The 15,922-nt window shown below is 30.3% G+C and overlaps 1 protein-coding gene across 2 annotated transcripts in view; it reads right to left on the reverse strand.

The window, feature by feature from the left end:
* The window catches only part of LOC111160711 (NOVA alternative splicing regulator 1), a 147,699-nt gene that overhangs the window by 26,147 nt on the left and 105,630 nt on the right, over positions 1-15,922 (reverse strand). For both annotated transcript variants that reach the window (XM_022524035.1, XM_022524027.1), the window contains exon 3: positions 8,560-8,726. In XM_022524035.1, coding sequence (XP_022379743.1) covers positions 8,560-8,726 — 167 coding nt within the window. The remainder of the gene's footprint in view (positions 1-8,559; positions 8,727-15,922) is intronic.

Below are 15,922 nucleotides of genomic sequence, written 5' to 3' on the forward strand. Positions count from 1 at the left end.
ATGCAATTCTATGCTGGAATATATATTATTGACTTTATGCTACTATATGATAAGCGGTAAAGATTTTATTTTCCCACCTCTGGTTACGACCGTTATTACAGAGAATTCCTGGGAGTAGTTAACATACATTTAAAAATCTGTTCTGTACTTATCTCAGATTATGAGGTTGCTGATGAAACAGATGTGAAATAAACCTAGAGGTCATTTCTCCCCAAACAGGTTAGAATTTAAGTTCATTAACCTCCAGAAGCACTAAGTATGTGTTGGGTTCTTGTATTTCCATCAGGTAAAATCCCCCTGAAGAATGATAGGTTCACCAGGACATCCACATTGCCCTGGATATGAATTCTCAATAAGGTATTAAAACACTGCAAAGAATGATGTGGAAAAAGTATCAATATCAAATGGTTCAGAATTTGTAGTCACCTAGATTAATATTATATTCTGTCGATTTATTCAATCCCTTTCTTTTTGCTTGGCATATATATGAAATACTGGACATGTATTATTAGTAACTGATACAACTCATAGTCATCAACATCCCCTTAATAATTCTGATGCTATTTATTCCTCACAGAAACAAAAAACAATAAGTTTAAACTTCAAGCAAAATAGTAAGAGTTTAAATCATTAAAAATTTGCTTATTAAAACATCATAATCTGATAAGAAATTAAAGTTTAATATTTCAAATAAATTGGTGAAAATTATATAAACTTGAGCTTCAAGGGATAAGATTATCAAAATATCACAATAAATTGTCTCTAAATATATTTTCTTCATTTAAATTCCTAAAATAATGAACATATAATGAAATAAACACATGATGAGTTTTGAAGCTATTATTCATATAGATACTTTAAATACAAAATATTTTCTTCTCCCTTAACTAATATAACAATAGAAGGATTCCAGAAAGTTTTCATTTTGGTTGATTTTTTTAAAGTATTAGCTACAAAAAATTGGTCTAAAAAACAGATAAATGTAAATATATTAAAATAGTACCTTTAATTTAAAATGTTTATTAATTAGATTAATGAAACAGCCTTGATGGTTTTCTTAACAACAGAAATAGAACCAAAGAATCCATAAGAAATAGTTCAAGGTACAATATAAGTATATGATAGATTTGTTTCCCTGTATCTTATAAACAAAGCATTTACTCCTACTTACTACACAGATTAAAAATTTGTGGTTTCAGGTTAAAAATCATTTAGTAAAATTTCTGTTATGCATCATGAAGAGGTAACTGAATATCCATATAAGCAACAGTATATTAAAATATTTATTATAAAAAATGAATGAAGTACATTCTCCTTTAAAATGCTTTCTTTACATTTATGAAATAGTGATTGTGAAGGACAGTCATTTTTTAGCACGATTTTATCTTTCAAATGGAAAAGTGTAATATGTTTTTATTTACACGTATTTATTGTTTAAGAATTCCGTTTTAAAGATTGAAGGCTGAATTACTTATTGCAGAAAAATTTAAAGTATTTTACAACTTCAAAATAGTGGATCCTTTGAAATAGTTTAAAAATATTAATGATTTGACAATAGTTAAATGTGGATATAAGTAGGCTTCTGGGAATAAGAACTAGAAAGTAATTACAAATTGTAAAATGCACTCTTGTTAACAAGTGACAGTTTTGCTGGACCAGAAAATATTGCTATAAATAAACTCTATAATATATGCAGCTTACCTCCAAGCAAATCTACAGTAACAAACTGTCAAGAACCTCTGATATTTATAGGTATAGTGAGACCAGCAATAAACAACAACTCTCAATTGTAATTCAAAATCTATTATTAGCTGAGTAATATTAGTGAAGTAATCACCTTCCCAAACCTGTGTTTCGAGTTCTGTTAAATAAATCAGTATAGTGCTTTATTTTAAAAAAGGATAAAATATGTTAATATGTAACTGACATCTTAGGTTTTTCATTGTGACAAGTATCCTCCTCTTCTTCCAATGTCTGAACTATCTGAAACCCCTCCGCACTAATAGAAACTCATGTTGTCCAATCTACCCAGGTTTTTCAGAATTTATTTGTATTCTATAGCTTATTTTCCTCATAATTGCTATTTTGTACCTTTATCCTTTTCATCAACTGTCTATTCCCATGTATTTTATTTACCTTTCAACAGATAAACTTTACCTGAAAGAAATCATGATTTTTCAGAACGAACTTCCTTACTCACTGCAATTGACTACATTTGAATTTTTTCCATTTTCCAAAACACTTTTTTTCTCCATCTTCCTTTTCTTTTCATTATAGACAAAATTGTATACTTAGACCTCCCACCCTCCATACAGTAGGACCTTAACACCTTAAATATTAACTTTCTACTAATCCTGAGACATCTTCTTCCCTCATAGCAATCTCATCTCTAATTTCTCTATCTTTTCAAGCTCCTTTTTATTCTTTAACACAAGCCATTCCCTCTTGAGTAGCAGGGGTTATGGGAGGCTCCCTTATCTAACTTGTATTTAACTCCTTTGTATATCCAAAATTCCAAATCAGCATTTTTTCCCTTCATACCATTTTCTCTCTTTACCTAACTGGACTGGTCACTTTTAGGAAATAATATTAGTACGAAATAATGATTTTGCTCTCACCATGTGATTAACAGTGGCCTTTAATTCTCCAATAATTTCCTACTTAAAAAATTTTTCTGGGTATTTGAAACTTTTTAGCGTCTTTCCTTAAACTTTCTTTCCTTATTTTATCACAGAGAGTATTACTGATTTCCCTTTTATCTTTATGATTAATAAAGAGCACTTACTAAGAACCAGGTATAGTTTTACTCAGTTAATACAATATCCCTATGAAATAGATTATTATTACTAGTCCCATGTTATAGGTAAAGAAGTTGAGGTACAGAGAAGCAAAACAACTCACTCAAGGTTACATAGCTGGTAAATTAAAAAGCCAGGAATTGAACCTGAGCAGTCCTGCTCCAGATCCCATGCACTGAATTACTATACTATAATGCTTCTGACTTACTTTTTCTGGTAACTGCTTCTTTATCTCATTCTTTGCTTCTTTTTACCCCCTCTCCTACTACAAAGATGGTAAGTGAATTATCTCCTCAAATGTAATTAAGAATCTACATTTTCAGTTTTATATTCTTACCTGTATTTCTATAAAAGACTACTTCAAGAGAAAAGCATGCTACTTACAACTTACTCCATCTGTCGGCAACACATAAAAATACTATCTCAAACAAGCGCCTAACTAAAATTCACTTACTGCTTTCTAGGCTTCACCATTCTGCTTGGATCAAATCCTATATATATATAATCATTTATCATTCTTTTCTCACCATTTTGGAACTACAACAAATCAGTCTCAAGGCCTTACAGATTTTACTTTGAAATATCTTTCAGCTTCAGGTATTTGTCTCAACTTCAGTACCAAAAGAGATTAGGTGTTTGTCATCTGCTTAAAATACTGCCTAGTCTCTTAACTTTACCCTGACCCAAGACATTCTATTTTAAATGAGGTTCCCTTCTCGGAAAAACTTATTCCAGATATTGAGAAGTCCCCAGAGAGAAATCTTTTGGATTTCATTTTATCAGCATTGCTCAGAATTGGAGGCTCTATAGCCCAGTCTTAAGATCAATTACCAGTTAAATTTCCTTGGGTAAGCTACTCAATTCCTTTAAACATCAGCTTCCATAAGTATAACATGGATTCTTTACTCTTTCCCTGCTTCATAAGTTTTTATGAAGATGGAAAAAATGTGATAATACATGTAAAGTGCATAGCACAATGGCTGGCACAGAAACAGAATAAACATCATAGATAGCGCTATTACATTACTCATCCTTCATTCTTGACTACCAAACCTTTATTTATTTATTTAGCCTGACAAGGCTTAACACTCCTTAGACTTGTGAGCGTTACATGAAAGAAGTTTAGAAAATATTATCTTACAAACCTTCAAACCTAAAGATCTGTATAGTAGATCACTCACCTAATTGTCATAGTTCTCTTCTCCTACCAACAGTTGAACTCACAGGAACACTAAGAGTCAGTCTGGATTTTTAGCACAGAAGGGAACAAAATGCAGAGGTGCCTCCTTTTGTTCTAACTTTCCAGAGAAATTAAAAGAGCTCTTTTGGGAAATATTAGGAAGTATCCATAGTCTATAGAATGCCCCTTGGCCAGACACCCAAGGCTCTCTATTATCTGGTCCCATCCTACCTCTCTAACATTAGTTTCCTCTAAATTCCAACACACATGTTTCATTTCTGTCACGACAGTCTCCTTACTATTCAACCATTATATCTTTCTCCTCAAATCCATATTGTTTCACATGCCTATAATAAGCTTTTTGCTTCTCCTCTAATTAGGAAATTCCTATATAATCTTCAAAGCCCAGTTCAAATCTTCACCTATTTTATAAGACCAAATGTCATTCCAGCCTACATTTCTTTCACACGCTTCTGAACTTTTATAGTACATTGTTTATACTGTAGTTTTGGTATATAATACAGTTTGACATTTTTATAAATTATTTTAATCATTTATGATCTCTCCCAAACTAGTTTTAGAGAGCAAGGGCTACAAGTTAATATATCTTGCAATTCAGTAAGAAGGAATTTAATAAATTCATGACAGAATGGATGAATAATGAACACATTATGTGCTATTTTTGCCAATTTTTTATGACAGAAGCAAAATTCTTTGACTAAGTTAACATTTCTGATATTTTCATTCGACTTTTTTAAACATAAGAGAATGCTCTAAATGCCTATAACTGCTTTGCTCTTACTGTGTCTTTTCTTAAAAATACATTTGAGCTAAAAGGGGAAAAACACTGCTGAAAATCTGTAACAGACAAAAGAGGTTAACAGATGCTAACTATATCACTGATTTATGGTTTCTACCTTGTTTTAGAGTTTATTGTATTGACTCATTATGTACAGACAACCATATTTAGAGGAGGGTTTGAGGGACTTAAAAGAAGAAAAGTTTCAGTAATCCCAGGCGGGGACAAAAGTATCATGGTCAAAATATAAAAAGGTGGAAATGGATGTGTGTACTAAATAATCTGGGCTGAAGACATGCTCCAGGAATGAGTTCAGAACTCCTACAAACAGGGTTTAAATCATTTGAAGATCACTGAATGTCTTTGCTATTTGTGTGTCCTGAAAATAAGAAATAGTATGTTCTATGTTGTAATTAATATGTTTAACTTTGGTTTACTGGCTTTTGCTGCATATCAATTTCTTAGCATACTGACTTGTAAAATAAGCACAATGGTATTAGGTATTTCATCATCATCATCATCATCATCATAACAACAGCAACCTTAATAATCCTAATTAGAGTTATAGAACAGAGACTACAATATTTTGATTATTCAATACCTGTTAATTATTATTACTATTATCATTAGAATACATAAAGTATTAGGATCCCTCTATTAGCAAATAAACATTTTTGAAATAAAAAAATAACAACAAAAAACATTTGAGAGGGAACAACATCTAACATGTGAGGTTGGGTATAATGGTGTCATGCTACATTTCATCATTCCACTATATAAAAGACCTGCAAGACCAGTTTGCATTATTTTCTTAAGAAACTATGTTTGAGCACTCATTCAGTCAATAGGGTAGGTTTCATTTGGGCAGAATGTTCTGGTTCATGCAATTTATTCAGTTACCAATGGTAACTAGATTACATAATTCAGAATATAACATTCTGTTAAAAGTCCATAATATATGATTTGAAATTATAACTTTTAAATTAACTTTTATTTGTTTAGAACTAACTTTGATTTCCTATTTTAAGTCCAAGTTACACATAAATTATATGTTTTTAGGAAGCAAGACCTTAAAATTATCAATCATAAAAAACAACAGACATGTGGTAATAAACATTAAGAAAATCTGTAATTTCATATTCGACATGAATTCATTTCTATGCAGAAGTTATATTTTCTAGCACTCTCATTTTTTGAAATTCTAATTTTATTCTTTGTACAATTTAACTAAAATACAATTCTAAGAAGATGTTTTAAAGAAATTGTTTTTAAAATTAACTTCAGTACTAAATAAAGCCCAAAGTAGAGATAAATGTTATCAGTTAAAGGAAAGACCACCATTAAAAAGAAATCTTACTGTGAATTTATGTAGTATAGCCTAAACCATATATAAATATCATATGAAATGTTTTTATATATTCTAGAGAATTTAAGTTTGGACATATTATTTGATAATGGACAACCAGCATTTTCAGAAATAAAATTGTGGTCATTTAAATTTATATGCTTGACTATTTGGAGAATAACCCAACAAAAAAAATCTTATACTGTTAAAATAGAAAACTTAGAACATATAAAACTCTGTTGATCTATAATATCTTGGAAATATTTTTGATCTTTTTCCAAATTTTTTGAGTAAATTTTTCAATTTTTACATTTATAAATAAAGGGTTTAAGGGTTAAATATATTGTCCTACTAGATTTAGTGTACTTATTTGATGATTTTAAATGATACTCTAATTGTATACATTATTATTACATGAAAATATTAAAACCAACAATAAATTTAATTCCATCAATATCTACAAGGCTTACAAAAGAATGCAAATACACAAAGTCAATCAATCACTATTATTTTTTAACACTTATCTTAAATTTAAGTAACATTATCTGAATAAGGCAAGTAAAAATAAACCAAACATTTTCAAATTCTGGTTTTCATCAATCTATATTGGTACTAGATATAAAGTAGCCTTCAAATTTCATATTGTATAGAGAAAATCAGAATTATAACAATTATTCATATTCCATTATTTGATGGTGCTACCTATTATTATAAAAATAATAAATAATAATTCATATCATTGTCCTAAATATACCACCAGTGATATCATACTACTCAAACTATACTGTATATTTTACTTTTAAAAAAATCAAGATGTTCGCTCTTATCTCTAAATGCTTGAAGTTTTCTCACAGAAGTTATAAAAGAAAAGAGAGAAGTAATAGGCTGGAGTACGGTAGAAAGTCAATAAATCCTACACTTTAGTGCCAATTCTGTAAATTCTCAGCCCCAGGTGATTTTAACACAGAGGTCTTTAACTAAACTCATAGTTTTAGAATCTGACCACCTCCAGAGAGTCCTGGGGTCAGTTTTAAAAATATTCCTTGTATTCAGTTAGCATAGCTAAACTAAACATTTCAAAACTATAAATGGCTGTGAAGAATTAAAAAAATCTACTGATGTTTAGACCTCTAAATTATTTACATTCTGTCATGTGTAAATTAAAAGATATGTCCTTGAAAAATTGTGAAGGGTACACAAATTGAACCATCTTGACAGTGACAAGGAGTATAAAATGAACAATCTTATATGGGATAACAGCTGTCTGATAAAACATGGGAAAAATTTTTAATGGTAATTAATAGAAATTTCAATGGTAATTAAAAGAAATTTGACTGTTAACCTATAATTTGGAAATATATTACCTAATTATTAATTCTTATGTTTGTATATGATTAATTAGGCTTATTTTATCTATACATTGGTAAAATTATAGTATATTCATAATATTGTTTAGTATAAAATTTTTTTCTCAATTCAGAAACATGAAATTAATAAGATTTTGAGCTACATTTCAAATTTATTACAATGAACATAAAATTCTGTAAATTAAATATTCTGTGAATTAATGAAGAATAATACATTTCTTTTGAAGGCATAGTCTATTGATAATATGATCACAAACTGAGTAGCTAATCATAAAAGAGCAAATGCAGAAACAATAATCACATTCATGAGGTATCAAAAAATTTGAGAATCTAAAGAGTTTATGGGGAAGAATTCACCTAATTTAACATTAAAGAATGTCGTTTTTCTCATGTCAGCCATCATTCAATCTTAAAAACTCACATTGTCTTTTATCAAGTAAAATTTTTGTTACAGAAAATCTCACACATTAAAAATGAACATTGGCCCTTAACGACATATATATATAAGTAGTATATGTTATACAGAACATAATAGCTGTTTTGTAACAAAGGACTATTTGCTAGGTACAAAAATTTACTTATACATATTTTATATAAAAAAAGTTATATAACAAATTAACAAAACAGGAGTTTATATGGCTAATAACTATACTAAAGACTACAAATTTTACTAAAATATGGTATTTGAAATTTGAGGATATAGTTTCATTTCCCAATTTGTATACTTTATTTAAAAATTGAATGTAATTTTAAATAGATTAAATTCCTATAAATTAATCAAATTTGTGCCTATAAATTCTTTAAAAGGCAATGACAAAAGAAATGAGCCACATAATTGCTCCTTAGTGTAACACTAAAAAAATGAGATATTCAATCAATCAATAAATCAACTGATCAATCTAAGAAAGAGACTCTGATAGTCTTTAAGTAAATAAAATGACAACTTTGTTATATATTGAGTATGCTTAGGAAAAGAAAAACTTTATATGCTAAGACGTTAAAGCTTCTTTTATAAGGAATTCAAACTATGCTGTGGATATTTCTCTTTGATTTCCCAACTAAACACTCACTTGTTTGATGCGATCTGGATTAACGGTGGTTTGGGGTTGTAGAATACTGACTGGTTCTGTCTTGGCCACATTTTGGGGCATTTCTCGAATTTTTTCTGCAATGAATCCATGAACTGCATTCAGTGCTTCAACTGTTCCCTGGATCAAGCATACTCTTTCAGTAGTACCTGTGGATAAAAGATTAATTTTCAGAAAACTTTCCTTCTTTTTTTTTTTTTTTCAAAAACTATGAAAAAGGATGATAGAATTAGGCCAATAAAATAATGTAAAATGTAGAACTCTTAATAAACTAAAATGTTCACTTGAGCCAAACAGAATGAATACATACATAAATGTTACTTTCTACCTTTTTTTTTTTTTTTAACTCAGTCTTTTCTAATTGTCTCAAAAATGGCCTTGGGTTTCCAGTACAGCCAGAGACCTTAAGATGTTCTGAGCATATCGTTCATTCATTGACATAGAAAATATTTGCTGAGCACTTACAAAAACATTTAGGGTTAAAAACTGATAAAACATAGATGAAGATCAATGGACCTAGCTTTCAGAGAGGGGATCTTAAGGTTGAAAAACTAAACTAACATCAGGCCAGAAATAATTTAATTGTATGATATTAAAAATAATGGCTGTACCTACCTACATGAATGGCACATATGAATGATCTTGAGTGAAAAGAGCATTTAAATTGGTGGGTAGAGGAAGTCTTGGAAAGTTTACATAGTAGGTAAATTTCTTCATTTCTACCATCCTCTAGTCATGTACAGTGCTCTTAATCACAGCAACAACCCTACCTGATATTGGATATTTGTTTATTTTTAACTTTTTTACTAGAATGCAAGTTCTCAGAGGATAGTAGATTAACTTGTTTTGTTTTGTGCCATAGTTTCCCCAAAGTCTTTAACAGTCCCTGGTACATAACAGGTGCACAATAAATATTTATTAGATAAATGAGTAAACACTGCCTTTATTTTGTAATTTTAATAGTAAGACAGAATATCAGAGTTAAGAACAAAATCTTAAAATAGTTCATGGAGTGCCTGGGTAGCTCAGTCAGTCAAGCATCTGACTTGGTTTTGGCTCAGGTCGTCAGGATAATGAGATCAAATCCCAGGTCAGGCTCTATGCTCAGCGTGGAGCCAGCTTGTTCCTCTCCCTCTCTCTCAAATAAATAAATAAAATCTTAAAAAATAGCTTATGAAATTTGAAATTTATGGATAATTGACAAGACTAAAATGAAATTGGTTGGATCTAATACAGAGGTCCTATAACTCATTTTATACATTATAGATAAACTTTAAGGCAAAAAAAGATTAGTTTTCAGACTATCCTGAGCCTCATTACAGCAGCTTGGTATTAAACTCAAAATCCCAACACAACATATAAACTCACTTCTTAGAAGTATTTCTTTACCAAACAGTTATCAAAAAAAATCAAAAGATTGATTATTTCTAAATTTATAAAATATTTGCTTCTTAATTAATATGAAAACTCCCAAGTACTTAACACATTTCTTTTTGGTAATACAGTTTAAAAATTCTAAACCACTCTATAAAACATTTTCCAAGTACATTTGGAAGGACAAATTTGCAAAGCTACCAACATTAAAATAACCATAAGGGGTTTATATTGCCTTAAGGATTAACTACCTCAAGGAACCATTTTTTCTAGTAGTTTAGAATTTTTAAAAGAACAATAAAAGATTCTCATACTTACTTCTACAAAAAGGACAAAATTTTAAAGAGTAATAAATATTATATGGATACACCTAAATTCAACCTTCATGTTTTAAACAAAGAAGATTCAAGTCAATGAAAAACTTAGTTTCTTAAGTTGTACAATATATTTCAGTAGAGAGCAAGTATGTCATTTGTAAAGATGAAGAGAATCTGAAAAATATCGTGTGAGTTTGAGGGTTTAATATTTCCTGTTTCTCCCAATCAGCTTTTCTTCATCCTTATCTATTTAGCTGTATCTCTGTGGTTCTTGGGTAAAATGATTTAGTTTATAGGGATAATCTATACAAGGTTGTATTAACTGTCCAATAAATGATTAGAAAGTATAATAATAATTGGTCAATGTAGCTCATGCAATATGTTCTATCTAAGTCAGGAGACAAAATAAAACATCACATTACATTCCTGCTTTTGGAGACAAATACAGAGTGCTCTTTTGGGGATGCCAAAACAGGAAAGGAAATCAGCTCAACCTCAACAGGGATTCTGAAAAAACAATAACCTGGCGCTATGTAACAAGAGATTATATGTAATCTGTTTCATTCTGTTTGGCTCAAGTGAACATTTTAGTTTATTAAGAGTTCTACATTTTACATAACTGAAGAGAATATTAATAATTCTAGGATAACCTACTGGAGGAGATTATGCTTCCTGCTTTTAAAATTCTAATTTAATACAGTACATATTATGGCAGACAATACAGTAACCCCCCAAAAGTGACAATACTCTTCAGAGTGTAGAGACCAACAGGTAGTAAATGGAAATCACTGAGCCATAAAGAAATATGATTGTCTAAAACTGAATTTCATATAGCATATAAGAGACAATTTGGGGATAGTTCATAGGTTCAAATTTGTAGTAGGTATTCTTTGAGAATAAATTATATCACTATCATTAGAACTACTACTATTAAAAAAAAGGGAAAGAGATTGTACATCCACCAATGGGAATTGTTGCAAGCCTCAGAAGAGATGCTGTCAAATTCTTCTATTGAACTCTAATGGCCTTTTCACTCCGATGACACAAAACTATAATTTTTAGGAGAAAGTCACCAAGAGAGAAAACTGTCAAGTATATGACAAAACTGTATAACGAAAATGCATCTACAAATCATAAAAGTTGCTGTTTTTGTCATTTTAAAGACTTTTAGGCTCCACTAGTGGCTAAACTAAACTGCCAGTTATTTATCATTTTATTTGTTTAGTAGCAGCATTTATTTCTCTTCGCAGCAGACTAGCAACAAAAGCTGAAAAACAATTACATAAAAGTATATGCCCACATTTTTATGATGTAAAGATATAGATGTATAAGACACATTAATTTAAAAATGCACTTTTGAGGAAGAAATTAGAAAAACTCTAACAAGTAGGGTCAATGTCAAATATAGGCGGTGAAATTTAAAATGGTTTCAGTATTAATTTCACATACAATATCATAAATTGAAAATGCATGTTTCTAAAGTTAGGTACAATTATCAAAAAGATTCTATAGAAAAATTCTGATAGAAATTTATAAAATATACTTTGTGCTACTGTAACCTTGAATAAGTAAGTCACTTAGACTGTTCCTGCTCCTACCTGAGGTATTTCCTAATCACTTATGCAGTGGACTTTATTCTTTCTTACCTACCAACTTTGCCATTTTTTCCTGTATTGGAGTTCTTCCTAACATTGTGATTTTTCCTTATCTATTAGATCATTTCCATCAGCAGAAATGCAATTTATTCAATTTTTAAAGATCCCTCTTTTATGACAGAATTAAGAAATTACCCTCTGGCAAAGTAAGTGAAATAACTGAATTAGGCCAAGATCATCAAATCATAAGATGAAAAGTTAATGGGTAATTTTGAATGGAAACATAAGGCAGTCACCAATTGACTTCACTGATCACCATTAGCATAAGAAAGAATGAGAGTGAACAACATGTCTCTTGATGTGTTGAAATATGACACACATGGCACCGGTTATGAAGTATGTTTCCCAAAGTAGATGAAGAAGTCTAATCAAACATTTACACTACATTACAGTTTACAATAATATTGCAAACAGAAAAATAAATAAAATGACACAATGAAGAAGCCAAGATACAAATCAAGAATGTAAGACAGTCTACAGATCAATTGATCTTGCTTCATCAATAAAAGAGGGATGGTACTCTAGACTAGAAGAACCTTTAGAGATATAATGATCAAATATAAATCAGAATTTGACTGGACTTAGAATCAAAAAACTTTTATTTTAAACAATTGTGGCAATATGATAAGTACTAGGTATTAGATAGTATCAAGGAATTACTGTTAATTTTAGCAGGTGTGATTATGGCATCAGGTTGTGTAAAAAACTGCTATTTTTTTCTTTTCTTTTTTTTTTTAGATGCATACTGGAATATATACAGCTAAAATGACTGGAATTCATTTCAAAATATTTCTGCAGCAACAACAAAAATGAGTAAATAAAATAAGTCAACAAAAATCTTGATATTGCTGGTATATGTGAAGGGATAAGGGGGTTCACTGTATACTCTTTTATTGTAAATTTGGAATTTTCAAAATATAAGAAAAACATTTCAAAGGCTTCCTTGGCCTCATACTCATCTCTCCAGTTACAGCTTAATTTCCTTATCCCTCAAATTCCTTGAATGATATCTATCTATCTATCATCTATCTATAGATATAGATACATAAAAAAAATTTTCTTTTTGCTTCTTCACCATTTCCATTTTTCTTGAATGTACTCTAATAGGCTTTTGTCCCTCACCCCATACAAATCACTCATCATAGCTACACCTGGGTAAATCCAGTCTTCATGTCTTTATGTTATTCAACCCATCAGCAGCATTTGACACAGTTGACCATTTGGTTCTAAAAACATTTTGCTTAGCTTTCAGGATATCACACACTCCTTGTCCTCATTTTACTCAATTCATTCATTTGACAAAAATCTATTAAGTACCTACTAAATTTTAGGTACTATACTAGAAGCCGAGTGACCAGACAAATCCTTCTGTGTTCATGAATTTCATATCCTAGTTCATATAGACACTATACATAAAACAAATATAAATAAATAAAACATATAAAATATATAGAGAGAATACAAAATGAATTCATGCTATGGAGAAAATTGGGGAACAGTAACAGTATGAGTAAAGATAAAAATTAAGGACCTTGTCTGTATGTTCACTACTACATCCTCAAGTATCTAGAATAGTGCCTGGTATACTGTGGATGCTTACACTGTTGGTGGGAATGCAAGTTGGTGCAGTCACTTTGGAAAACAGTGTGGAGATTTCCTTAAGAAATTAAAAATAGAGCTTCCCTATGACCCTACAATTGTACCACTGGGTATTTACCCCAAAGATACTTATGTAGTGAAAAGAAGGGCCATCTGTACCCCAATGGTCATAGCAGCAATGGCCACAGTCGCCAAACTGTGGAAAGGACCAAGACGCCCTTCAATGGACAAATGGATAAGGAAGATATGGTCCATATATACAATGGAGTATTATGTCTCCATCAGAAAGGATGAATATCCAACTTTTGTATCAACATGGACAGGATTGGAGGAGATTATGCTGAGTGAAATAAGTCAAGCAGAGAGAGTCAATTATCACATGGTTTCACTTACGTGTGGAGCATAAGGGATAACATGGAAGACATTGGGAGATGGAAAAGAGAAGTGAGCTGGGGGGAATCGGAGGGGGAGACAAATCATGAGAGACTGTGGACACTGAGAAACAAACTGAGGGTTTTGGAGGGGAGGAGGGTGGAGGGTGGGGTGACCCTGGTGGTGAGTATTATGGAGGGCACGTATTGCATGGAGCACTGGGTGTGGTGCATAAACAATGAATTTTGGAACACTGAAAAAAAAATTAAAAAAAAAAAAAGATTTTTTGAGTAAATGAAAAAGTGACTCTAAATGTTCTTATCTGTATATTGAAAACATATGTGATTGGTTTTAAGAACTATTTATTCATAAAATGTCTAACAAACCAGTTACCTTCTTTGGGTTTCTAAGATCAGTTAATGTGTATAAAACAGATATATCTGGGGAAATGATTTCAAAAAGTATAGTAAGTTATAAATTTTCATGTCCATTAGAATGAATCTAGTCTAGAATAATGGGCATATACTAATGATTTGACCCACATATTTCCAATTGTCAACTGTAATGAGAATTAGTGAACACTTTGTTTGTTAAGAAAATGTATTGGTTTATACTATTACTGAGATATATCCTAATATTTTATGATAAGAATGCAAATATATAATTCTTTAGGAAATACCAGTATCAATCTAAAGTAAGTGATCTGGTTGGATGAATGACAGTGAAACATCTCAAAATGAAAAACCAATATAAAAATCTAGTAGAATATTAATAATTCTAGGATAACCTACTGACAATGATTTTGGCCTTGAAAAGGACTTGAGAAAGTGGAAGTGCCAATTAACTTTGCAATAGGCAAAAACATATTTAGAATAAAGCATGACATGTTTTGATAATTTTTACAGTAAGATAAGAGCTTCTTATAGGACTGAGAAATTACTTATTCTGGGCAGCATATATTCTGAAAAAAGTTTCAATTTTTTCAACATAACATTTAGTCTTTACCATTTTAAGAAATATCTCCCAATTTATTATATAATTCAAATATATTTAACACTTCCATAATAACTTGGACTCAACTATATAGTTCTGGGCAGTAATAAAGTGGTAATCCCAAGATTTATGTAAGTCAATTTATTCTTAATAAAAAAATTTTTTAAAAAGCATAAATAGAATCATAAATACAGAAAACAAACTGATGGTTGCCTGAGAGGAAATGGGTGGGGAATGGGTGAAATGGAGGGATTAAAAGTTACAAACTCCCAGTTATAAAATAAATAAATCACAGAGATGAAATGTACAGCATAGGGAACATGGTCAATACTACCATAATAACACTGTATGGTGACAGAGGGTGACTACACTTATTGTGATGAGTACTGGGTATTGAACAGAATTGCTGAATCACTACGTTTTACACCTGAAAATAATATAACATATTATGTCAACTACACTTCAATAAAACTGAAACAGAGTGTATCATTTTTTTTAAATGAATAAAGCCACTTCAAGGAGTATTTCACTATTTTCAATCTATAATCATGGTAATTTAATTACTTGCATGTTTTTGTGGTTAAAAAAAAGCAGAAGCAGTAGCTTGTTACCTTTCCTTCAGTTTAAATATTAATAATATACTACAGATTACCCATCACTTGTACTAACATGTTATACAAATTTCAGGTTAGACAGAACAAAATGTAAAATATTTTAAAAGTTGTAAATAACAGTAATAGTAATGATAAATTTAACAAATTAAAACTGTTGAAAGATTTTAATACTTGAAAATACATGCTTTTAATATTATACCTTTCAACAGATAATGCTGCCATGTCTTTAATATGTATCTTCTACAATGACCTATATATAAGCAACATCTATTCCTATTAATGCCTTTATAAATAGTTGACTTATATGCATTCCATATTTATTACTGTAATTACATCAGGAAAAGTCCTATTTAAGGGTATTTAAGGTAATTACACCAGCAAAAGCCCCACTTAAGGATATTTAAAGGTCTGGTAGGTATAG

Source organism: Enhydra lutris, unplaced genomic scaffold (assembly GCF_002288905.1).
Source record: "Enhydra lutris kenyoni isolate GAN:26980312 unplaced genomic scaffold, ASM228890v2 scaffoldscaffold4, whole genome shotgun sequence".
NCBI lineage: Eukaryota > Metazoa > Chordata > Mammalia > Carnivora > Mustelidae > Enhydra > Enhydra lutris.